The sequence below is a fragment of the Mauremys mutica genome, chromosome 4, assembly GCF_020497125.1.
Source record: "Mauremys mutica isolate MM-2020 ecotype Southern chromosome 4, ASM2049712v1, whole genome shotgun sequence".
Classification (NCBI taxonomy): Eukaryota; Metazoa; Chordata; order Testudines; family Geoemydidae; genus Mauremys; species Mauremys mutica.
The window spans coordinates 90,062,454-90,089,968 of NC_059075.1; the positions used below are offsets into that span (position 1 = coordinate 90,062,454).

At 42.6% G+C, this 27,515-nt stretch overlaps 1 protein-coding gene across 1 annotated transcript in view; it reads left to right on the plus strand.

Moving 5' to 3' along the window:
• Positions 1 to 27,515, plus strand: part of FSHB (follicle stimulating hormone subunit beta) — a 196,706-nt gene that overhangs the window by 12,567 nt on the left and 156,624 nt on the right. The window contains exons 6-7 of the mRNA XM_045013232.1: positions 5,619 to 6,420; positions 25,618 to 25,707. Of these exons, the coding sequence (XP_044869167.1) occupies positions 6,374 to 6,420; positions 25,618 to 25,707 (137 nt within the window). The 5' untranslated portion in view covers positions 5,619 to 6,373. The remainder of the gene's footprint in view (positions 1 to 5,618; positions 6,421 to 25,617; positions 25,708 to 27,515) is intronic.

Below are 27,515 nucleotides of genomic sequence, written 5' to 3' on the forward strand. Positions count from 1 at the left end.
CTATCATTTGTTTTACCTAGCTGATGTGCACAATTTCCTAAATTATGCAGACAATTTCATGAAATGAAAGCTACCTTAAGCTTTCGCCATAGTTGGTGTTTGGGTTAGAGAGTACAGAACTCTGTTTTCAGTATGTATATTTATCACTGTTGTTATTAATACTTTTAATATTATTCTATTATAATACGGTACCATACTACAATCGACATTATTAATAAACATTTATATAGTGGCAAAACTTTACATGGCACTATAGTGAAATTTTAAAAGAGGCTTATTGTATGTTACAAATATACATTGTCTCTTCATTTAATTTCATTTTATGTATTTTTTCTCAAGGGCTTATTTTACTAAACAAATTCAGTTTGTTCAATCAACAGCCCTCCCAGACACCAACAATTACCATGTCTCCTACAAATGCTGAAGAACCTGTTTACCAAAAAAATTGAGACAGATTAACTTTTAAAGGTATATATTGGGGGAACACATTAAATGATATAATTGTGACAATGATGAATAAACATGAAGGCCAACATGCAGGAAAAATAAAGGCTACCCGGTTACATGAAAGTGGATTTTAGATGTCTTCTCCAAATTTTCAAATAGCAAATGTAGTAACTTTCAGGTACAAGGCATAACCAATGTCAGCTTAAAAACTGTTTCCTATCAAATGGATTCTGAAACCCTTACTCGCATTGGGTAGTACTTACTGAGACAAATAGTCCCATTGAATTCTTATGATATTTCCAACTTACCTGGAAGTAAGAAGTACTTGAAGAGTCTCACCCAAATAAACCATGTTTCATGATATTTCCAGCCCAATTCTACAGATCCAAGAAAGTTAGATAAGAGGTTGTCTTATTACCATTTCTAAAGTGTTGCAAGTTTCACTTAGGAAAAAAAAAATGTTACATAGAGACCAAGTGTCTCACCAAACTAGAGGAGTTGATCTTAAAAACATTTCAGTTGTCTCAGATAACTGAATAATGTTACCTCTGTACAAATAAATGTTTTTAACAGCAACATTCATATATTTCATCTTTGTCCTTCAGAGAAAACTGTGCTCTGACTCATATTATGTTTTTTATAAGCAAAGAACAATGATGTATAGGCATGGAACTTTTTTTAAAAAGCAAAAGTGGTGATTCTGCAGTGACCCTAATAATAAAAATAATGTAAAGGTTGATGCCTTTGCCTTTCAGGAAATGTGCACGAAATGTTTCTCACAACTATAGTCAGAAAAATCCTTAGCTCTTGGCTTTATAGTGAGAAGAGCCTCTACCATTTGGATAAAGGAGTAACTCTACTAGCTAGAAGCTGAACTTGCTTTCCTAGGGAGGGGAGTTACAAACCTTCTCTACCTATGGAAGCTCAGCCTGTATGTGTAAGGGTCTATTGGAGTGCAGGACACATGTTGGTGCACCACTTCAACAATGATTTCCCAGCCTGGTTTGGTAGCAGGGCTAGAACCTGGGTCCTTCAGTGCTAAAATCAGACTATCTTACTTGAGATAAAGGAGTATCTCCATTAGCTAGAGGATGGTAAAGGATGAGGAAAAAGGCTAACACTGTCCTATTACATCTGAGGGTTATATATGCATCATTTAGTTCTTCTGTAGCAGGTAAAATAGGGCCTGAGCCTCCAAATATTTACTCAAAGTCTTGCTCCTGCATCTGTTGAAGTTAAGGGCAATCTTCCCATTTATGTCATGGGTTCAGGATCAAAAACTTAATCCACAGAAGTGTCACATGAGCAAAGGTTATACTGAAAATACAATTATTTTGTATTGTTATACTGAAAGATGCTAATGGCTGCCTTCAGATGACTCTTGGCTCCAAAGACAATCAGAGACTTCATTAAGGCAATAGGTGTACCAAGCACTCTCTTTCGGTTTCAACAGACGACGCAACCAAGTCTCTTTATGTAGTAAAAACAGCTGTGGGCTATGGGGCTACCACTCAAGGCACTAGGCCTCGTGGCAGGTCAGAGCTAAGCCCCAGGTTACAAATGCAGGTGCTAAGATAAAACATGCAAGCTGTGTGTGCTGGAGGCAGCAGAAAGCCAGGACAAATTGCTGTGAGCATGACCCTGAAAGGAAGCAGACAAATGGAGCTTCTTGGACCTAGAGCTAACTAGAGTGACACACTGGGGGATTTCTGGAAACTGCCTGCTTTTTTTTTTCCTACTGTGTTCAGGGAAACAGGACTTTGAGTACCTTTTTTTCAAACAAGATTATTCCAAAAATATACCCAACTCATATAATCAATTTCTCATCCTAGTGGAAACAACCTCGCAAGGCCCCAAATTTTGGCTAACAGCTCAGACCAAAAGGGCAACAATATGATAGATATAGATCAGCAGTGAGAAGAGGTAAATGGCTTAAGGATATATTTATGTAGTAATCCAAGGGACTACAGTCCATCTGAGTTTGTTTGTGTGCTGTAGGTTTAATTAATAGAATAAACACTTTAGTTGGTATTGAATATCTCAGCAAAGCTCAACAAAGCATTGAAATAATCACAGAAGACTATAAGAATAGCACGTATCTGTGTTAGATACTAGAGTGAGAAATCTAACAAAGCTTTGATTTATTTATTTTAGGATAATACCTTAAGTAATTTCAACATCGTGTAAGTAAGATTGTAAATAATTAATACTCCAATCTTTCTAAAAGAAAGAAAAAGAAATCTAGAGCATGCAAGTCATTTTTATTTTCAGCAACAAGCCAGAAAATTGCTAATAAAATGATTCATCAAATTATTTACATGTTAAGCCAAACAAGATCCTCAGTTGGTGTAAGTTAGCATAGTTCAATTGCCTTCAGCTCTGGATCTGGCCCACAGACTTTATTGTTCTAAAATATACCTAGCACAGGGATTGGAAACCTTTGGCATGTGGCTCGCCAGGGTAAGCACCTGGTGGGCTGGGCTGGTTTGTTTATCTGCTGCATCCGCAGGTTCAGCCGATCGTGGCTCCCACTTCGCCATTCCAGGCCAATGGGGACAGTGGTAAGTGGCAGCCAGCACATCCCTCGGCCCTCTCAGCTTCCCGCCACCCCCATTGGCCTGAAGCAGCAAACCGCAGCCAGTGGGAGCCGTGATCGGCCGAACCTGCAGACATGGCAGGTAAACAAACTGGCCCAGCCCACCAGGGTGCTTACCCTGGCAAGCCACGTGCCAAAGGTTGCTGATCTCTAACCTAGCATATAAAATAACAAGAAGCCGAATCATAATTCAGACTAGGGGCAATTACTTTCCAAAGGTTTGCATGCATGTAGCTGCTGGAAAATAACTGGGCCAAAATTAACTTGCAGTGATTTCATTACTACAATACCATGCTCTAGTAGCCCAATTGACCATGTCAGAAGGGTGGAGCTTCAGGGAACTATACACTGGAGCAGGGTTCTCAAACTTTTTGGGCTCAGGACTCATTTGTAAATGTTTATGGCCTATTGTGACCCAGTAAATAGCCTGGGGGTGGTTTTGGTCAGATCCTGCCCACCGAGGGCGGATTGAGTCCTGTCTAGCACTTACCCCATAGTGGCTGCTTCAGTAGCTCCTGTGCTGTGGGGCTGGCTGGGCTAGGCTCTCCGCTCCAAAAGTTGCAATCTCCTGGGTTGCAGCACAGCTCAGGTTTGGCCCCACTCCACCGACTGGACCAAGTTTATGAGAGTGGAGTTTACTTCTGAGGGAATTCTGTGCCACTGCGCATGCACAGAAATTATGTTCCCCGCAGATTTCTCTGCTTTCCTGCAGAAAAATGACTTTCTGATGGGGAATCAAAGGGAAGCCACAAGAGCAGACATGAGACCCTCCCCAGCAGTATGTTTTGGGTGCCCAGGGCATCTGGCAGAGAGGTAAATCACTGTGGGGCAGGAGGCAGGACTGGGAAAAGCCCAATTGATGTCTCCTACCCTGCCCCAGGCTCCTACCATCCACCCAACCCCATGCATCCAGACCCCCTCATACACAGACCTTCCCTCCAAGCCTCACCTCCCTGGACCCAGAACCCCCCACCTCCCATGACACCCACTGCCCCTGCACCACCCACATCTGGATCCCTACCCTACAAAGCCCCAACCAGCTTCACCTGGATCCCCACCCCACTTAGCCCCACTACCCCAGCATCTGGAACCCCCCTAATGAGCGCCCATGTCCCCTGCTGAGCTCTATCCCCCCCAGCCCCAGACCTCCCTGCTGATCCCCAAGAACCTTCATCTGGACCCCCTCTGCAGAGTCCCATTACTGTTGCACCCAGAACCCACCAACAAGCCCCTGTGCATCCAGATCCCCCTGCACTGGATCCCCCACTAAGCCACCCACCCCCAGATTGCCCCACACAGACCCCCTCTCAATCCACACCTGGGTCCCCACCCCCACACTAAGCCCCTCCACACTTGGATCCTGCCTTGATGAGCCTGCCTGCCTGCCCACACCTGGTGCACCTGGCACAGAGGGCAGGGCCCTGGGGTGCCCTGTCCTTGTGTTGTCTCAGTGTTGGGTGCAGCCTCATCACTGAGTCCATGTCAGGGGTTGCAGTGCCACTCACTCAAATTTGGCCTACCCAGACTCCCATCATCATGACATCTGGGCTAAACCTAAGTGGTGCTAGGACCCCCGAGGTTGCAGTGCCTAGGGCAGGGAGGCGAGCACAGCCAGCCTTGTGGGACAGGAGCTGCCATGCCATCCTTTGAAATATTCTGGTGACCCGTCCTGACCCAGAGGTTGAGAAACCCTGCTCTGGAGTTTCAGACACTGAGAACCAGTCTCCCTCTATGCTCTCAAGTACACTGCTGCTGCCTGTCCTGTAGGCTTGCTCTGGCCTGTGAAAACCTGAAGGGATCCATCCTGTTTAAAATGAAGAATGAGAAATATAAACATAGGAAAGATTTCTGCCTGCAGAAGGCCATGTTACCCCACTCCTAAATCCCTTCACTGGGTCCACTCTTTGGCACCTGTATCAAGTTTAAAATTCTCCTATTGCCCTTCGTTGTTCTAGAAAACTTTGTGGCCTACCTCTCAGATCTCCTTTCCCTCCATCCCCTTTACTTGCTTAGTGATGCCAATCTCACCACTTCATAGTCTCCTTCTCCCATTCCCTCTTTCATGCCTTCCTTTGTGCTGCCCCTCAATATCCTGGCTAACCATCCACTCTTGGCATGCCAGGTTCATACCCTCTCCTCCAAATTCCTCCTAAATTTTCATTTCTTCTGCAAGTCCCCAAAACACCACCTAACCTTAATCAACTAACCTGTCCCACCGCCCCAACATTATATAAGAAGAAGAGAAATTGAAAGAACGAAAATTAGAAACAAAATAGAGGCTGCCATGCCTCTATTCTCTCACTCCTAGAACTGGGCATGGGAGCAAGGAGTGTTGTCTTTGCAGTACTTCTTACCCTTCTTCATATCCTATGAAAAAATACTGCCAGATTTTTGCAGGGATCCAGTTCCATGCTATTGGAGGGGATGGAGAAGTGGCAGGACATGAGGGAGAGGCCAAACAGAGCCTTGCTTGGTTCTGCTACATTCTAAACACCCCTATACACCTGCAGTTTGCAGGTGCCAAGGTTATTCATGACAGCGTCAGTAGTAATAATATTGTTTTCCCTCTCTGCAGTTTGGAAGCCTTTTACAGCAGTTCCTGAAGCAGACTGGGACCAGAAGAATCCCCTGAAAATATGGCTTCCTGCATGGTGTTAGGTGCTGTCAGCTGTGGTGTATCCATTGCCAAAAATTAATCAATCATACTACAACAAACTGGACCTCCTCTGCAACACTGAGTTTGTGTAGAGCAGGGATTTTCCTCTATGATCAGAAGAAACGATCAGCTGAAGTTCAATTCAGACAGCCAAGCACATTTCACTGCTAAATAAAGCATATCTTTTTAACCCAGAGAATAAAAGGTGAAAATCACTGTGTTACCTACCACCATACAATAGGTATAAGACTTGCAGGGCTAACTTTTGCTTTCAGTTATGTTGGTGAAAATCCAGAGCAACACCACTGGTCAGTCAATGTAAATGAGGTCAGAATTTGGCCTATATTCATTAAAATCTTATATTTGTGATGACTGTAGCGCCAAAAATACCCCTTACAATGAAGAAGCATCATTTATAGAGGCTGATAAGAAAAAGATACATCATTTAACTAAGAAAAAGAGCTAAGCTACATCCTAATCACCATTGGAAGAGAAAAATACAAGTATTTCAAATGTATTAAGTGAGTCTTCAGAGGTACAACGTTGCAGGTTGTCATGGCAACTTTTCTCACTCCTTCCTACTGTTTTTGGCAAGTTTATATATAATAAAAAGACAACGTATTTATATGCCTTCCTAGTCCTTTCCTCCATCACAGTATGAGTGAGATGGTTTCATGAAAAATGAAGAGCACCCAAAACATCAGGTTACAGCCACTTCCAGGTAAAAGATTGGAGCTATACTTACCCTATATATGTTCTGGGATTGATGTTTGCTACAATTCAGGAGAGCAGCTGAGAGTAAAACCTTTTATTATTCTATGAGACTGGGATATTCAAAAATATTTTTGCATTGCTAATTAATAGGGTTTTTTAATTTTTTTATTTTTTACAAAAGCCAACTTCAAGAGCCTGACCCTGAGAGGTTCTGAGCACCTGAAACTCCCATTGTCTTCACAGCCAGATTTTGTGTTCCTCCTTGTAACTGTCATTCTTGTTAAACATGCATCTTTGTTATATATTCAAAGTATGCAAATATTCTGATGTCATCTGACAAAAACAAAGGAATTCAGCAGTCAGGATCCCGGCACACCATTCGAAATCAGCCCCAGAAAAGTTCTATTTGGTCATTTAGTCTATCTCTAGTGCCATGGCAATTATTTTCCCTTCAGTGTATTTTCTGGTAACTCACCCCATTGTGCTATAAATATTTCAGACACCTACAAGCAGTGCCTGATGTTACACAGCCTGCAGCACCTTTAATGCAATGATTCTTTGTGAAACTTAACCTTGGTGATATTTCTGTGTGAAAGACAATGCTGCCTTTTAATAATCGTTGCAGTCCACCCTCACTGCTGTCTGTTGCTGCTGTTATTTCTGTCCATCTCTTCAGAACAGACATTGCTTTGCGGCACTAGAACTGCACTCTTTCTTTTACGAGATGATAATGGGGCAGCAACAAGGTTCCCTTTTTCTTTTTGCTGAAAGGCCTGGCAGGGAATACTGGCTGCTGCAGTTGCTCTTAAAGAAGCAGTTCTGTAAGGCTCCCACAGACAGTTTCTCTGCTTCAGGTTGGCACCCAGAGAGTAACGGTTGGCAAATGTTGAATTTTAAGGGTGGCCACTGAAGATGTGCAATTATCCTGCTTGCATTCCCGACAGAGTATTGCCAAAGCACCTCTTGCATCCATATTTTAAAATGTGTCCCTAACATGTCACATATGCAAGGGTTTGTTTGTTTTTTTAACATAATGGGTTCCCATTGCATCTAATGATAAACTCTCTCTGTGTTTGGAAAAAGTAGTATGTTTCTTTTATGACTGGAAAGCCAAGAACTGTATTTTAGACACATTAAAAGTTAATATTTTTGACTATATATTTTGTTGTGCTCTGTTTTGTTACATATAATTGGTCCTTTTTGCAGTAACAGAACTTCATCTGTTGCATGGACTTTATATATTGTATGGTAAGACAGGGCTCCCAACATGAACATAGTTGCTAACATAAAGGTACCATGGCATATTTAGGATTGTGACAAGGAATCATGAGTCCTATTGCTTCTAAAATTGAGTCAGAAAAAAGCCAGTGATATTTTTGCACATAAAACATGGCATTTCATATCTCTGTCACCAGCTCTATGATCTAAGTATTTATGTTTCTTTTAAGTCTATTCTCCCTTCAGTACATGCATATAATGGGAGATATGTGTGTATATCAAAACCTGCTTCTGAGCCCGCACACCTGAAGGGAGTTCTGTGCATTTATCAATGGTAGATATTTCCAAGTATTTTCTTATACTCTATTGTGCAGGCTTTTCTTATGGATGGGGAAGGGTCCTCTACAATGTACAGTAACCACATTCTCTATCTGTATATTCAGACAGATTATATATGTCCAAAAATCTGTGCAAGGTGTTCCTAAAAATTTGGATTGGTAGCATGTGAATCCAGTCCTGCTCCCACATAACTCACTTCTACTTACAAGGAAAGGTCCCGTGTTTTTAACCACAGCTGCCAGACCTGAATCATGGTCACACTTCTGTGAGGAATCACATGGAGATGGTTGGCTGAGAGACATTGCCTATCTGTGACGGAACCCCATTGTATCAAGCATACTATCATGTTATGATAATTTCATGTAACATTCCAGGGAACTTCATATGTGTGTCAATGAACTCTCCTCTGGAATTCCTTCAGATCTGTTAATGGGTTTTTATTCTATTTTGAGATATATCAATATATGTTGGTCTTAAGCCACCACTTGAGGGACCTATGAACTTCAGTTGCCTTGTATAGATCTCTTTTTGGGTTGGGAGTAATACAAATCTGCTTTTGGAGTTACAAGCAGGTGGAACTATAGGTTTGTTTTACAAATGTCAAGAATTAAGTGGCTCTGAAAAAAAAATCTCATTTACCAAAGCACTAATTGGTAATTGCACAATCTTTGCATTTGTTATTCCAGGTTTTATGCATGACTAATAAAGACACAGTACGTTTGATAGCATTACATAATCTGCAGTAATTTGAATAGCTCTTGGATCTCATAGTAAAGGCAATCCATACTATATATGACTTCTAATATTTGGTCTGTTTCCAGTGCCACTAGGTGCTTGTGAAAATAACGCCGCGCACAAGCGACCAGGGAGCTTTGCGAACAGGGGCTGCTAACAGGGAGTTTTGCAAGGGAGTTTAGAAGGGGAGTGGGAAGGGAGTGGGAGTCCCTCGCCGGCCGTAACCCCTTCCCTGTGCCCCCGCCCAAAACCCTAAAACCTATAAACCAAACTACATTCAAAACCTCTTTCTTTAAACCACCCTTACATTAACTAGGAGACAATGCAGGCAGAAGCCCAGCAGCAGGGTGGGGGCTATCCAGTTTATTGCGCTGAGTGTAGCATGTATGATTACCTGGCCTGTGGGCGGGTGGCGTATGTGTGCAGTCGGTGCAAGGAGCTCCTGGCCCTCAGAGACCATGTACAGACTTTGGAGGCCAGGGTGGCGGAACTGGAGGAGCTAAGAGAGGCAGAGAGGTATGTTGATGAGGCTTTCCGGGACACTGTAGAATTGTCCCACCTCCGCTCAGACAGCTCCTGTGCTGTTGATGAGGAAGAAAGGCCCAGGGAAGCAGAGCAGTCAATGGGAGCAGAGGGAAACCTTCCCATAGTCGGGACCCTCCTTCCAGATGGTGCTGGGGTTGCCTCTCACACTGAGGTTGCCTCTCCGGGGGAGGGAACTCCAGTTTCTAGGAAAAGGCAGGTGTTAGTAATGGGAGATTCGATTATTAGAAATGTAGATAGCTGGGTCTGTGATGATCGGGAGAACCGTATGGTGACTTGCCTGCCTGGTGCGAAGGTTGCGGATCTCTCGAGGCATCTAGATAGACTTATGTGTAGTGCTGGGGAGGAGCCGGTGGTCGTGGTACATGTAGGTACCAATGACATAGGGAAGGGTAGGAGAGATGTCCTGGAAGCCAAATTTAGGCTGCTAGGGAAGAGACTGAAATCCAGGACCTCTATGGTGGCATTTTCAGAAATGCTCCCAGTTCCACGCGCAGGGCCAGGTAGGCAGGCAGAGCTTCAGAGTCTCAATGCGTGGATGAGACGATGGTGTAGAGAGGAGGGGTTCACGTTCATTAGGAACTGGGGAAACTTCTGGGATGGGAGGAGCCTATACAGGAGAGATGGGCTCCACCTAAACCAAAGTGGAACCAGACTGCTGGCGCTAAAGATTAAAAAGGTTGTAGAGCAGTTTTTAAACTAGGAGATGGGGGAAAGCCGACTGCTGGATCGGACACAGACTTCTCTTAGGGGAGAGTCTGATGATAGAGAATCTCCAGGTTATAGTCAGGAGCAGAGGACTGAAAAGTATAATGTAAGGGCCGGATCAGATGATAAACAGTCACATAAAAAAGAATCTGGCACATCAGAAAAAGGCAGGCTAATAAACAGGGACAAGTTTTTAAAGTGCTTGTACACAAATGCCAGAAGTCTAAATAATAAGATGGGTGAACTAGAGTGCCTTGTGATAAAGGAGGATATAGATATAATAGGCATCACAGAAACCTGGTGGACTGAGAGCAACCAATGGGACACGATCATTCCGGGGTACAAAATATATCGGAAGGACAGAACAGGTCATGCAGGGGGAGGAGTGGCACTATATGTCAAAGAAAGTGTAGATTCAAATGAAGTAAAAATCGTAAGCAAATCCATATGTTCCATAGAGTCTCTATGGATAGAAATTTCATGCTCTAGTAAAAATATAACATTAGGGATCTATTATCGACCACCTGACCAGGACAGTAATAGTGATGATGAAATGCTAAGGGAAATTAGAGAGGCTATCAAAATTAAGAACCCAATAATAGTGGGGGATTTCAATTATCCCCATATTGACTGGGAACATTTCACTTCAGGACGAAATGCAGAGATAAAATTTCTCGATACTTTAAATGACTGCTTCATGGAGTAGCTGGTACGGGAACCCACAAGGGGAGAGGCGACTCTAGATTTAATCCTGAGTGGAGCGCAGGAGCTGGTCCAAGAGGTAACTATAGCAGGACCGCTTGGAAATAGTGACCATAATACAATAGCATTCAACACCCCTGTGGTGGGAAGAACACAACTGCCCAGCACTGTGGCATTTAATTTCAAAAGGGGGAACTATACAAAAATGAGGGGGTTAGTTAGACAAAAGTTAAAAGGTACAGTGACTAAAGTGAAATCCCTGCAAGTTGCATGGGCCCTTTTTAAAGACACCATAATAGAGGCCCAACTTCAATGTATACCCCAAATTAAGAAAAACAGTAAAAGAACTAAAAAAGAGCCACCGTGGCTTAACAACCATGTAAAAGAAGCAGTGAGAGATGAAAAGACTTCCTTTAAAAAGTGGAAGACAAATCCTAGTGAGGCAAATAGAAAGGAGCACAAACACTGCCAACTTAAATGCAAGGGTGTAATAAGAAAAGCCAAAGAGGAGTTTGAAGAACGGCTAGCCAAAAACTCCAAAGGTAATAACAAAATGTTTTTTAAGTACATCAGAATCAGGAAGCCTGCTAAACAACCAGTGGGGCCCCTTGATGATCAAAATACAAAAGGAGCGCTTAAAGACGATAAAGTCATTGCAGAGAAACTAAATGGATTCTTTGCTTCAGTCTTCACGGCTGAGGATGTTAGGGAGATTCCCAAACCTGAGCTGGCTTTTGTAGGTGACAAATCTGAGGAACTGTCACAGATTGAAGTGTCACTAGAGGAGGTTTTGGAATTAATTGATAAACTCAACATTAACAAGTCACCAGGACCAGATGGCATTGACCCAAGAGTTCTGAAAGAACTCAAATGTGAAGTTGCGGAACTATTAACTAAGGTTTGTAACCTGTCCTTTAAATCGGCTTCAGTACCCAATGACTGGAAGTTAGCTAATGTAACGCCAATATTTAAAAAGGGCTCTAGGGGTGATCCCGGCAATTACAGACCGGTAAGTCTAACGTCGGTACCGGGCAAACTAGTTGAAACAATAGTAAAGAATAAAATTGTCAGACACATAGATAAACATAAACTCTTGAGCAATAGTCAACATGGTTTCTGTAAAGGGAAATCGTGTCTTACTAATCTATTAGAATTCTTTGAAGGGGTCAACAAACATGTGGACAAGGGGGATCCGGTGGACATAGTGTACTTGGATTTCCAGAAAGCCTTTGACAAGGTCCCTCACCAAAGGCTCTTATGTAAATTAAGCTGTCATGGGATAAAAGGGAAGGTCCTTTCATGGTTTGAGAACTGGTTAAAGGACAGGGAACAAAGGGTAGGAATTAATGGTAAATTAATGGAGAGGGGTAACTAGTGGTGTTCCCCAAGGGTCAGTCCTCGGACCAATCCTATTCAATTTATTCATAAATGATCTGGAGAAAGGGGTAAACAGTGAGGTGGCCAAGTTTGCAGATGATACTAAACTTCTCAAGATAGTTAAGACCAAAGCAGATTGTGAAGAACTTCAAAAAGATCTCACAAAACTAAGTGATTGAGCAACAAAATGGCAAATGAAATTTAATGTGGATAAATGTAAAGTAATGCACATTGGAAAAAATAACCCCTACTATACATTCAACATGATGGGGGCTAACTTAGCTACAACGAGTCAGGAAAAAGATCTTGGCGTCATCGTGGATAGTTCTCTGAAGATGTCCACGCAGTGTGCAGAGGCGGTCAAAAAAGCAAATAGGATGTTAGGAATCATTAAAAAGGGGATAGAGAATAAGACTGAGAATATATTATTGCCCTTATATAAATCCATGGTACGCCCACATCTCGAATACTGTGTACAGATGTGGTCTCCTCACCTCAAGAAAGATATTCTAGCACTAGAAAAGGTTCAGAAAAGGGCAACTAAAATGATTAGGGGTTTAGAGAGGGTCCCATACGAGGAAAGATTAAAGAGGCTAGGACTCTTCAGCTTGGAAAAGAGAAGACTAAGGGGGGACATGATAGAGCTATATAAAATCATGAGTGATGTTGAGAAAGTGGATAAGTAAAAGTTATTTACTTATTCCCATAATACAAGAACTAGGGGTCACCAAATGAAATTAATAGGCAGCAGGTTTAAAACAAATAAAAGGAAGTTCTTCTTCACGCAGCGCACAGTCAACTTGTGGAACTCCTTACCTGAGGAGGTTGTGAAGGTTAGGACTATAACAATGTTTAAAAGGGGACTGGATACATTCATGGTGGCTAAGTCCATAAATGGCTATTAGCCAGAACGGGTAAGAATGGTGTCCCTAGCCTCTGTTCGTCAGAGGATGGAGATGGATGGCAGGAGAGAGATCACTTGATCATTGCCTGTTAGATTCACTCCCTCAGGGGCACCTGGCATTGGCCACTGTCGGTAGACAGATACTGGGCTAGATGGACCTTTGGTCTGACCCGGTACGGCCTTTCTTATGTTCTTATGTAACAATCCAAAAGAAATTACCTACCAATGTCAATCAACCCCATCTCACAAAATAAAAATTGATCAACAAAATAACTTCCCACATTGGACCACCACATATCCCTCAATCTACTCCCACAGTCATAGCCTAGGAAAACAGATGGGGACCCAGTGGTTCCATGTGTGTTGTTTGGCCTCCTCTAGGTGCTGGTCCATATAAAAGGATAAGAACTTTCTCTCACTGCCCAGCTTATAAGTCTGTAGCTCTCAGGGTTAAACTCTGCTGAAGACCCCTGGGACTAGGGTGGCAACCATTAAATGGCAAAGCCTTGAAGCATGCTTTGAAGCTGAAGAAATATAGGTTCTGTTAAACCAAGGTCAAAATTTCCTCACAGAAAATGCCCTCCCACCAACCCTCATTCTTTTTGGGTGCTACCATAATAATTATAACCATTTACTCCAAATAATTATGCCTCAGTTGAACCTCATAGAATATGATACTACCACTACCAAAAGCTCAGTTTCCTTCTCCAATCATACTGCAATTCTTTCACAAGGGAAGAGAAGTGGATTTTCAGATGAGTGGGTCACAAACCATTTCAGCATCTACAAATCAAAAGCAATACCTCCTTGTTCCACTTGGACACAAATGCAGATCCCAAAGCACCAGTGTAATGTACTGACTATCTGAAGTACATTTTAATAAGCTGACAGGTACATACTGCACTGACATAAGTGTGTGAATGTTTGTAAGGTATAATTGCAAGGTGACAAAGGCATTGGTGACTGTAGTGAAGTCCACATCCACGAGTCACCCTTTTTTGCACAGATTGTAATTGTGCTAAAAAATCTATCTGTGTCTGGTAGGAATACAATGTGTGTTACACTCAGGAGAGCTAAGGAACAGAAACTGTTTTTGTCAGTGACATTTTTTATCAGCAGCATATGTAAATTTACCACAATCTTTGCATCTGTCTACCAGCTGAATGCTGACCATGAACAAGAGCGGTAACCATGTAATTTTATATGTTGAATGTGTAAACAGTTAGACACAGTGACCTGATTTGTGTGAGCGTGTACTTGAAAAGTGGATGGTACATTCTCCTCTAGTGGCTCATCCACACAAAGAGGGCAACAGCCTTCTACTGCTGTTAGTTAGCTTTAGTGACAGACATGTTCTTTGGTGCTGAAGTTACAGATAGCAGATAAGAAGATCATTACACGTGCAAATGAGAGGTGCAGAATTGTATGTATTTGCAAGTTCGCCTGTTAAGCTTTTGTGAAAACTTGGCCCTTATTATTTAAAAATTGTTGTATGCAGTACCTACAAGTTTAGCAGCTTCTTGGTACTATTATTTAGCTGCAAAAGCAAAAAAGAGAAGGAAGGTTTAAAAAATCCAGCCTTAGCAAATTTTTGCTTTTCGCTTTACAGGAATTTGCAATTGGCTTTTTTCCCAATAAGAAAAAAACAAAAAGGAATAAATGGGTGAGGTGGATATGACTATTTCTATATCACAATGGAAAATGGAAGATCAGTGCAAGTTTGGAACAATTGGATATCAAAAGAGTAGGATGTTGCTATTCTGATAAGGTGGAATTCAATCTTGTGCAGAGGGCCAGCTAAATTCCATGGAAACAATAAGCCTGGAGGGTTTAAGGACAACTTAAGTGGTGCATGGGTTTGTGGTAGCCCTCTGCACATGGTGCGAATTTCACCCAGAGGACCCAATTCTTCAGCTATTTCTCAGACAAAACTCCCACCATCTTTCACAGGAGATTTGACTGTGTGGGAACTGTGTAAGAAGTGCAGCAGGACTCCATATGGCACAGACACCTAGAATAATTTTGGACAATTGCAAGTGGGTTCTGCACTTTGCACTTATCATTATATGTGATTGTTATTTAATCAAATTTCAGACCTTTTAGCTTGCATGGAATTATGTGAGATAATAGCAGTTGGCTAAGAGGGGGATGGACTGGGTACATGCCAGTGCTGATGACACACAACATACAAAGTAGGCAATACAGACCAGGCATTGCAAATTACAACACCGTGTTGTACCGTAGGTCACACAAAGCAGTGATATTAGCCTTCCTTTATTTTAATGGAAAGCACAGAAATATTATGACAGACTGCTGTGAATAATTTCGTTAGAAAATATACACGTTGTGCTGAAAGAGTACTGGTAACTGCCAGAAGTTCAGAAATTATAGTGTATCATATTTTTTCACATATTTTTCCCCTTCACTTGCAACACATTTGGCTACACCTCATGCCAGATAGCTAATATGATATCATCTTGTATTGCCTCATAATGTAATGGGTCATTTAACATAGCACATTACACTGCATCATCCTGTTGCAGGAAAGCCATTTTGCATATTCAGCTGTTGTGATGGAAGTGCTCACCAGTTTAGTGAATTTGAGATCTGTCTGGCTTGCAAAAGTGGATGTTTTTTGGTTGCAAAATGTATACAGACAACACAACATCACTATGCATGGGCTTTTTAGACCCACTTACTACTATACAGTTGCACGCTCAGCCTTTCATACAGTATCTGGCAATGGAAACCAAGTATCCAAAACCCAGTGTTAGCATAATACAAAAATGTTAGGGCCCAGCAGTAGCACAGGCTACATCTTGTGATAACTAAATATTACCTCTGTGATACATAAGAGTTATCACAAGAGCTCCTCCTTCTGAGGATATTATTTTCCATTTATTCACAATCAGAAAGAGCTCCCCCTCTGCTGATGCATTAGTGTGGTCTCTAGCAGAATGAGGCACAGTGACAGCATATTATTCAAATGATGAGGACCACAGATTCATAAACATATAAGAGGATAACAATCTGCCAAAACTACATGTACTGGAATTTTTTCTGCAATCAGTAGAATTATTGCTGCTAATTCAGCACTTCTGATGTCTGATCACCAAATTTTGCACCTCCTTTTCGAAAGGATTCTGGCAAATACTCAGTGCAGCTCACAGGAACAGGCTGAATGACAGTAGAATTTCTTTAAACATATTCCTTCACTTCTCCCTTTTTCAGGCTCTATGTGCTCAGTAGTTTAAAGGTGTTGGATAGTCACTGTAAACAAGATCAAATAATCTTAGGGCTTTATCCAGCACCCACTTAAGTCAATGTAATAACTCCACTTGATTTTAATAGGCCTAATGGTTTTTTAGACTTTTTTTTCTAGAATCAAACAGATAATGTGCTGAGCTTGTGGCATTAATTCCTGGAATTTGAATGGGTGAAATGGATTTATTTTTCTCATCTTTTTCTGTATAACAGGAGAAGCACACACTGGGATGAATCTGCTCTCACTTATATCATCCATGCAATCCATGGAAGAAACCAAGAACAGAATGTGGCACTACATAGATTGTAATTTGTATATATGTATTCACACACACACACACACAGATTATATTTATTCATGTAATGGATTTTAATGCCTACATCTGCAGGGAAAAGAGTTAAAAGTGAAAACCATGGGCCACTTTCTGATCTCACACCAGTATAAATCAGGAGCAATGTCACCAAAGTCATTAGAGTACTTCTGGTGTAAAAGCTGTACATGTGAGATCACATTCAGGTCTTTTATTTTGAATTAACTGTCTTTTGGGAGGTTTATAATTCCAACCTTCATAGTGAATTTATCACCTCAACTATTGCAGCAACTAGGCACATTTAGGAAGATCTTCGTAGACTGTGGTAAAAGCATTGCCCATATGGTGTATCTATATGTCTGTTTTTATTAGAACTTTTTCATTTAAAATTTCAATAAAATCTTCCATTGAAATATTGAATTTTGACAAGATTTTAAAAAAAAATCATGAACTTTTTTTTTTTTTGCCTTTTATCTCACTCTAATTTTGGGGAGTAGGTGTGTGTGTGTGTGAGAGAGAGAGAGAGAGAGATTTTTGTACTGAAAACAACTATGTTAATAAAGTTGCATGATTAAACCGTCAAATGACAAGAAACAAAATTTAAGGTTGCATGAGCAACTTTAAGTATGCCTCCTTGTTCATATGCATTACAATATAGACTAGTCTTTAAGTACGTACTCACATACTATTTCTAAAATAATTCCAGATAATATCATGAAGGTTTTTTCTGCAACACTGGATGCTGATTAAAAGCCCAGCAGTCTCCTAGATGCTTATCTGTGGCATCCTGTAGTTTCTATTGTGTTTTCACTGGACATTGTGTCGTATTGTGGTGTGACTTTTTTCACAGTAAAATAGAATATTAGCTTTTTATTCTTATCTTTTTTCAGTAGTTAATTACTCATATACATTCATGCAGAATACAACTATCCCTCGTTGTTTGCGTAAAATTATCAGCCAACAAAGCAATGAGTTAGGGATAGTACAATTTTATCTTTAAGAAACAGAAAAGGACTGTTCAGTGAAAAGAGCACTTCCTTTTGAAAGCATAAAGCTGTCACGACAGGTGACTCATGTTGGGTTGCATTAGTCATGTCATGGCACTTTATATAACTGGAGGCAACTGACACAACACAAAGTGACACATCACAACGTAACCTGTCAGCAGTGATATGAATAAAGCTACAGTTTCTAAAGAAAACGCAATGAGGAAAAGCTTTGTGGCTTTTATAAACACCATTTTGGGGAAAAAAACAGTGTGAAATATTCTGCTGTGTGAATTATATTTTTACAGAGCCAGATTCTGCCTTGCTTACTCATGTTCAATAGTTCCTTTCTCCTTGAGTTGTCCCTTTGATCTCCACTGGATAGACTGTGACCCCCTTACTTGCATAGGTATACAGTTAATCACAGAAGTAGTCCCACTGAAGTCAATATAATAATATTGTAAGTGTGTGCATAACTGCTGATTCACCAACATGAGTAGGAATGGCAGAAGCTCAGGGGTTTTTGCGCATTGGCCTGCTAAACCCAGGATTGTGAGTTCAATCCTTGAGGGGGCCATTTAGGGATCTGGGGCAAAAATCTGTCTGGGATTGGTCCTGCTTTGAGCAGGGGGTTGTACTAGATGACCTCCTGAGGTACCTTCCAACCCTGATAATCTATGATTCTGATAATCTATAATCTGGTCCACAGTTACTCATTGTCATAATGATACAAAGGGGCCAAAGTCAGCCCAACTCAGTGGAACTAAATCCTTTCTGCTCAGCCCTTCATGTTGCTTCATGCAATTTTTTCCCATTAAGCATTCCATGTTTGCCACAGAGGCTGTGACAACTCCATTTAGCCTGCTTTCTGTATAAAACAATCAAACATAGTCTGTCAATGACCTGAGGTGGGGACTCCAAGGAATATGCTCAAAGTTATGCCCTATTTTGGCATAACTAATGCAGTGAATGCACTGTGGGGCGCTTTCCTGGTCTTAGTAACATGTTGCGACACCAGTAGCTAAGATGAGTACATTAAAACTCTGACCAGCATGGGGCCAGTATTACTGCCAAAAATTTGTGCTAGTATATGCTTGAATGTAAATAGTAAATTTTCTTCACCCCTTTTATTCACTTTCAGAAGTCATCTCAGTGCTCAAGTATTCAGAAATGTGTGCATTAATATGGGATTGTGGTTAATATATAAGGAAAATATGTTTCCCAAAACTCCTTATCAGAGCCCTAGATCAGTCGTTTAAACAGCCAGCTAAGGCTCTAACGGCACACTCCACAACTACAGCTGCACATGCAAAGTGTATGTCAATTCATTGAAAGGAAAGGAAACTGAAATTCTTCACATGGTCTGTAAATCTTATAGTAACCTAACTTTTTTTTCAGAGCAAGCCAGATAACCCCCTAAGGAAATGGTTTGCAATTTTCTAATATATCCTAATCTTGCTTATCAGCTATTTTCCCTGAACGACTGCCTCTACCTGAGAGAGTCAAAGCACCCTTGAGTATAAGAATTATGGCCACAAACAATATCATGTGACATGTTACCTATCACAAATAACACAGCTTGAATTTTGAATATTTGCTAGCCTTTGTGTGGGGAGAGAGTAAGGAGCTTCCATCTTCTTGTGCAGCCTGCTTACAAGCCAGCTAGAATGGCAGACTCTAACTCAAAGGAATACAGAGCTGCTTCCAAGGTTTTCACATGGGGAGCATGGCAACCCTATGGGAGTGGGGAGACTGAAGCAGAGGCAGGGCTATAGCTTCACTGGCTTTCCAGTAGAGTTAGCTGGCTGCATGGGAAGTAGATATGGCGTACCCTTTAAAAGGATGTATCCATTGGTGTGTTCACTACACACCTGGAACATCTGGAGGGGATGAGATTCAGCATTGACCCTTACTGCAGGCTAACACTATTTGCATAAACTAACTCACATGGAAGTGACAGTGAAAAGAGTTAAAAAATGAATTGCACAGGCAGTGGGCATACCTTAGTGCAGTTTTCCATTATGCTGGGTTGTATCATGATCAGTTGAATTGGAGATGGAGGACTCATGTTCCCCAGGGCCGGCCCACAACATTTTGGCACCTGAGGCCCAAAGCTCAAATGATGCCCCCATGCCCCCTCACTTGGGCCAAAACTTTGAAAGGTCTCAATTCTGCCTTCTTCCTGTTCTACTCCTCTCATGGTACTGCTCTGCTACCTACCCCAATAAAGGAGAACTAACAACTTAAAATGCCTTGTTCCAAAATTTTAAGTAACACTTAACTTTCAAACGCCTGAACAGCAAATGTAACTTTTCTTGTCTCCATAGTAAACACTGGCACTTTTATCTGTTTGAATAATCAAAGTGGCGTTTTCCCTGCCTTCTTGGTTGCAAAGATTTGAACTATGTTCAGAGCAACAAAAGCATTTGGGAAGAGGGTGGTCGTCTTATTTGTGCACATATATTCCAGAACAGCCTTTGGAGTTGATCCTAATGTAATGTATCTTGAAAGGGCTTTCAGTTCATCACCTAAATCACTCACATCAATATCGCACATGTCATCATGTGTCAACACTGTCTCTAGTGCCCTGCATTGCTGGGGTAGGTTTTCTTCAGGTATAGTTAGGAGTTTTGGAATATCATACAACATCCCCAAAATACTGCTGTGTTCCTTGAGCTTCATGAAACGTTCTTCAACTGAATGTATTGCACAATCTAGCATCTGGTTAAAGAATTCAACTTTGAATTGTTGTTTGGGGTCTCTTATGGGATTATCCCGTGCTTCATCACCAAAATATCTTCTTCTTCAGTGATTCTTGTATTCTTGAATGGGTGGGAAAATACCTTCAGTGTGAAGTTCCTCTGCCAACTTCTGTGCACACTTCAGAATGTTTTGAAATCCCTCATCTGACCGGTAAGGCTGTAGGTGTGACTTTGCTTTGTCCAGTTGTTCCATTGCTCCAAATATATCAAGGTCAACACCTTGGAGTCTCTTGCTTACAACAGTTATTTCAAACAGTGAGTCATGCCACAACACTAAGCCACACAGAAACTTGAAGTTATGTATGTTTCTGAGGATTCCATTTCCCTCTGCCACTGTTCTCCCATGAACAGTTCCTGTCATAGCATTATCCTCCATAATGGCAACTATGGCATCATCTCTCTTCCTAATTTGGTGTTTGATAGGCTTTATTGCCTCCACTCAACTTTCCCATCATGTGGCACTCAGTACTTTCAGTGTCAGAGAAGATTTTCCCAGATGTTGCTTCAAAATTTGCCATCAAGGAGTCAATGCAGAGAAAAATACATAGAGGCTTTGAATTACATAAAAAAATTCAGCAGCCTCACTAGAAGCTGATGCTGCATCACTGACCACCAAGTTCAATGCATGAGAATTGTATGGGACAAAAAAAGCTCAAGGGTTTAACTCTCAGATCCATGTCTGAACTCCTCTGTTCTTTCCTCTCATGTTGGCACCATTATCATAGCCCTGATCTCTGATGTCAGCTATCGCAATTCCCGTTTCTTCCAGCTTTTTAAGAAGCACATTTGTCATACCAGCTCCTGTTGTATCATCAATGTCAATAAATTCTAGAAAATGCTCTCTGACAGTCACCATTGCAGGGACATTTTCACTAGGTTCTGTTGTTGTTACAAAACGCACCATTAAAGTCATTTGTTCTGTATGGCTGATGTCAGGTGTGCAATACAGAAAAACAGAGTACTATCTTGCTGACTTCAGATCTGCCACAATCTTCTGTTTGAATTTTGTTGCCAAAATATAACTGTATGATCTCATTTTGAATTGTTTTTCCAAGGTAGTGGTGTGTGTACATTTCATGGGTGGTGACTCTTCTTAGACAGGGCCGCCCAGAGGAGGGGGCAAGTGGGGCAATTTGCCCTGGGCCCCGCAGGGGCCCCCACAAGAGTTTTTCGGGGGCCCTGGAGCAGGGTCCTTCACTCAGTCCGGAGGCCCCAGAAAACTCTCACGGGGCCTGGGTCCCGGAGCTTCTTCCGCTCCGGGTCTTCGGCGCCAGGGGGTCCTTCTGCTCCGGGGCAGAAGGACCTCCCCGTCACCGAATTACTGCCGAAGCGGGACCCGCCGCCAAAGTGCAGCCCAGTCTTCGGCGGTAATTCAGCGGCGGGTGGCCCTTCCGTTCCAGGACCCGCCACCGAAGGGCCCCGAAGACCCGTGGTGGGGACCCCCCACCGCCGAATTACTGCCGAAGACCGGGCTGCACTTCGGTGGCGGGTCTCGCTTTGGTGGTAATTCGGCAGCAGGGAGCCCCCGCCGCGGGTCTTCGGGGTACTTCGGCAGCGGGTCCTGGAGTGGAAGGATCCCCCGCCGCCGAATTACCGCCGAAGTGGGGGCCCCGCTGCCGAAGACCCCAGGCCCCCAGAATCCTCTGGGCGGCCCTGTTCTTAGATGCTCCTGGAGTACGGCATCAAACTCAGTCATCAGCTCCACAATTTTAAGGAAGTTTCCATTGTTTGGCACATACAGCTGATCTGAAGTGCCATGCAGTGCTAGGTTTTGGGTAGCAAGCATTCTCACAATGGCAATAAGCCCTTTCAGAACATTTTGCCAGTAAAGAGATTCTGATGCAATCTTCTCTTGATGCTGATCATCTATGGTGGCCTTTAACCTTAGTCTCATCTCAAGCTCTTTCCACCTATGGAATGCTCTCTGGTGATTTGCTGGTGATTTCCCATGGCATGCCAGATTTCTAGCCAGATTTTTCCAGTCCTTTGTTCCTGTAGAACCCAATGTGGCTGGAAAATTAGACTGGAAGAGTTTGCAACAAAAACAGTATGCAGCATTCTGGGTTTTTAAGCCACGGCCTCTCCATTTTGTCATCACTGGGGACTTCACGTCAGTAATGTGCTGGATGGAAACTTCTATTTTCATTGTCTTTGGGGAACATGAAGTTTTTCACTTGCTGTGGCCCATGCAGTATAAGGAAGTCCCTCAGGCTAGTGCTCAAGTGGGTCCACAGCCCTGGATCATCTAGACTTAAGGAACTAAACTCAGCAGCAGCTGTTTCCTGCACCTCCACCACACTCTTCTCTGATCTACACTTTTTTTCAGGAATGTGCTTGGTTACATCCATTTGCAATGGAGATACGGATGCTGCAGTAGCTTCCAGGTCACCTGCACTCTGATTAACTGGAAGATCAGGCATCTTCTCACCACTCACATCCTCACTGGGGCCAGAAGGCTGACCGTGAACATTTGTGTCTATATATCTCAGGAGAGCTCCTTCCTGTTTAGATAGAAAAGCTTCCTTTGTTTTCTTTCTTTTTCTGAATGCTGCCCCAGAGGGGCGTTTTCTTCTTTCACTCATGACTGCTGTTCTGTGCCAGCTATAGTAGCTCTCAACACTCAGTTGAAGGGGACAAATAAGTAGGCTGGTAGCAGGGCCTGAGTGAGGGAAGATGTCAGCGTCTTAAGGGCCTAACTGGCTCCTATTACTTCAGTTGACTGCCTGTTCTCCTCAAGTGGGTTCAGGGAAGCAGCAGGAAACAGGAAGCTCCCTGAGAAGCTGGTGTTAATCAGTCCAGGCTCCTGGGGGTGCCAGAGAGGTACATAAGAGGCTCCTCCTCCTCTCTCTCCCTGCAGCTCCTGCTGCTTTCTGTTATTCCCTCTCACCTTTTCTCCTGCCTGCCAGTTATGTCTCTTGTGCCCTCCTTCCTCCAGCACAGCACTCCACCATCTCTGTGCATCCAGAGCAGAGAGAATACATATGCACCAGCAGCAGACACAATTTTCTACACTCTGAGTCCTAGTGGCGCTACCCCACAGTCTGGCACCTGAGGCAGGTAAGGCCAGCCCTGATGTTCCCTGAAGGAGTGTTATTGATGGGACACTAGGGAAACTGGGAACGTGGGGAGTTAGGTTGGAACCAACTCAGCCCTATGGACACAGCAATAAACTTCCACTTGTTCAACTTAACCTGCATTCAGCCTCACTCTTTGCTAATGAAACAAGGGTGGCATTGGCCAGTGCATCCGTGATTGGTCATTTTGGGCTTCAGAGAAGTCACTGGGCTCTAGAGGGGAGGAGACTGGGTGAGAGAGGGCTGAGAGTCAGGCAGGAAAAGGTCAGAGAGAGCAGATGTAAGGCTCTCAGTCCCTGCAAGGGGACTCTGGAGCAAATGGAAGGCCCGGGGAGTGGCCCTTCAGCCACTGTCCTGTACAAGAACCCAGGAGGGACGTGAGACCTCTACCAAGCCCAGGGAGGGTTCGTGGTGTTATTTCATCTGAGCTTTTGAACTCTAGTAGGGGACTTGGCATGGGTGGGTAAGCCTGAGAGCCCTTCAGCCTGAAGCTCAGCTGAGACTGATGAAGAGCCTGGAGCCACAGAAGGCTGTAGAGAACTGACCTTTGAGTTATGGTATTTAACTTTATTTAGTGATTTCAGGTGCCTATATTAATGAATTAACCTATTAAATATTCCAGTCTATGTTGGAGAAATATTCTTGAGGAGCCCTGAGAAGAGGAAATCAAGGGTGGGGTGCCTGAAGGGTCACCCCATGCCAGAAGGCAACCCTATGACAATCCTATAGATCTGTGTTGAGGCAGGTGTTATTTCTGACAACTAGTATCCACTGGGGTCCCAAATGGCAGACACCAGAGTGGGTTTAACTAATTATTGGAATTTCCTATGTGCTGCCTAAGGTAGTTTTCTATGCATCTGGTACATATTACCACAGCCAAACTTCCAATGGGGATCATCACAAGTCATAAAGAGAGGATTTATTAGGTGAGTCAAATGAGAAAATCCAGCCAAGCCAATAGGAGATGTGCTAAACTAGTCCCTGATGGAAATAGCCCCTTGCATACCCTGTACACATTGTAATCAAGCTTTTTCTCAAGAGTCTGCAAAATTTCAAGACCCTCCCTGAAGGATTCTGGAGGAAATGACCACATATCAGCTGTCTTCATTCTATGCCTTTTCAAGGATTTACCTGTTAGTCCAATTAGTCCTCTCGTGTTGCTTGAGTAGGGTAATCCATCTAGTTAATTGAGAAATGACTCTGGGAGCCCAAGAATTCCTGGCCCCATAATGATTAGGCTTGAAATAGTTTATTATTATTTCAGGCATCCCTGTTGAGTCCTGCTGTTCTGTGCACATGCACGCGTATGCACACATTGTATTTAGAGACAGCATGAGGTATAGTTGGGAGGGGCTGTGCATATGAGAGAGATCTGTAATGCCAGTGGCTGGCTTGTTAAACAGTTTATTTTAATGGGAATATTATTATATGCTAAAACAAGGTAGAAGATGAAGCACTGTGTGAGGACATATTGTACCCATTATTCCTGCCCAACCTCCAGCTGGAGTCTCTACCTTTCTACACATTATTCTAAGGTTAGGTGTCAGCATGGAAAAATACAAATCCATGCATAAGAATTAGATCAAGCAGCTTTTAAGGCTTACCTTGTGTGGGGGGTGAGATAATGGGGTTGGGAGTGTTCACTCTATTTTGTCGTCTTCATGGCTCGCCCCCTAACACACACACAGTTCTAATCCTCCATTAGAGCTGGGGATTTGCATGTTTGTCGGGGACTGGGGCAGCGCAGCAAAGGGCTGAGCACTCACTGTATTCTTTTCATTCTTCATGCTGCAGCCAACTTACATTTGAGTGGAAACAGACCGAAGACAATCAAAACCCAACGCAAACAGCTTCCAGGTTTGGAGGGTGTACAACATCTGAACCTGGAACTAGATTGAAAGTTTGTAGATATCCCCTATATTTGGATAGACCTAAATAAAAAAACTCTACAGCCCAAGGCTTCTGGACTTTAAGGGTCTTAAATGTGCATCTGGTAGATGGACAGGAGCTGCACTTGGTACCTAACATCCCTCCCAAATGGAGGACAGTTTTTGCTGGGAAGGAAGAATAGACTGAAAGTGTTGAAGGGGGGAAGGATACAGGCTTGGGAGTCTGTGTGGGTGATGAGAAGGTAATGCAGCTGGGACAGGGAATTGGAACTGGAGCTGGTATATGAGCAGAAGTACAGTTACACATGAATCTATGTCAGGCTGCACTACTGAGGAGGCAGATGTGATTTGTCTCACAGTCATTTCATTGGCTATCATTGCTTACCTTTCAGGGGACGTGGTGAAATCAGCTCTCCTGTTTTCCAGAAGCATACATTCTTCCAGCTGAGACCTACTGGAACCACACTCCCCTTCCTTTTCAGGTAGTCACCTGTTATTTGTGGGCAGGTTCATTTAGGATCCCTTGCAAAGATCTTTGTTGATTTCCAATTATTCTTTCATGATGTTACACTGGTATTACACATTCACTTTTCCTGGGTATCTGTGTGTGTTGTATATGGTACCGCAGGTCTCTTATGTGTTACTGTATTGTTCCTACTTTACAGCTGCCACAAAATGGTACAAAAAGAGAAACCTCCTATTGACTGTATGGAGTTTTTGCACGCAGTTGTGCATTTTCCCATCTCTCCCCGCCCCCCCCCCCCACACACACTACTCTGATCAACTGTACAATAATGCACCTTTCATCTCCAGTCATGCATAGTGTAATACACACATCAACTTGAGCAAAAATAATCTGAATCAAAATTGTGTCACTCTCACATAGGGTTTCTTTTTCTCTATTTAAAAATAAAAGAGAGAAAAATCCCTCAGAGGGGAAAAAAAACCCTCTTTTTATTTCTGGTCTTTGAGTTTATAATACAGAAGCGAAAAAAGGCTACTGCAATGTGATTTGCCCATCCTAAGGGCAATGTCTTTTTACTCATCAGACTATATTTAGAACTGTCACTTGTTAAGAACACTGTCAGCCAAAATTAATTTACAGAAGAAGCTTTGTATTACACACATGCCCTGAAGCACTGACACTGTAATATCACAAGCAACCAAAATAAAAGGAATGTGACTGTACAATCTAAACACTGGCTAAATCAAACCAGTTTCATACCAATTTTAACATTTAGCCATCATACAATCCGTTGCTAGGGAGCTCCCCTAGCATATTCTTTTTTCAATCTATGTCAGTTTTTGCTTGCAATACTGTATGCAGCTTTGCAATATATAATATTCTTTCTCAGACAGGTCCAGCTGAAAGAATAGAAATGTTTGAGTTCAGGACATCAACAGCCAACTGGGGAAATGATGTGATAAAATGGGTGTTAGATGTGGTTACTGCTTTTGCAGAAACCTAGGACTGATTCTTTTAACCTATGGTTCTAGCTGCTGCCCAGCTGTAAACTCAGTTGTTTTGCTCTGGCGGGTTTTAGAAAGCTCAAAATTAGGGTAAAAAGGCATTTTACATATACATGTATGCCATGTGTGCACACAGAATCAGTTTATAATCCCCCAGTACACCCATAGAGGGGATCCTCCCAACATTGATCTCCTCTCCTTCCGCAGCATCACCTACCCCTGCACACCAGAGACCTGCAGAGGCCTTTCTGTGTGCCCAGATGGTTGCAGGAGGAAACTGGGCTGGCCATGGGTGAGGCTGAGGAACCCACATCAGCTCATTCCTGCCCTATGGAGAATCCTCAGAAAAAGCATGATAGCCATAAGCTGTACTAAGAGTTCCATGGAGTGACACTGGGATATCAATGGGGCCAGGATGAGTCCCTAGTAATGTGTGAAGCCAAGAGGAATAGACTGCCAGGGAGCAAAGGGAAGAGTTGGGGGATGCCCCTCTGAATTTTCTGAGATCTGCCTTATTTGGGACAGTTCCTATGGCCTTTTCTGTGAGGGGAAGCAAATCCCAACCCCCAATGTGTGGGGATGTTCATGACTGCGTTAACCACATATTTCTATGTGCAAAGAGTCTCCCTAACTCTCAGGTTTCAAAGAGGTTTCTGGTATGGACTATAGATGATGTATTTAGGGACTTCTTCAATGAATGAGGAACTATCAACATGATTTCACCAAGAGGAAAAAATATTTTTTTTAAAAAAATCAGTAAAATGTATTTCAGCCTGGTGAGTAGAAACACTAAGCACACTAATCTGAGCTTAACTCAATT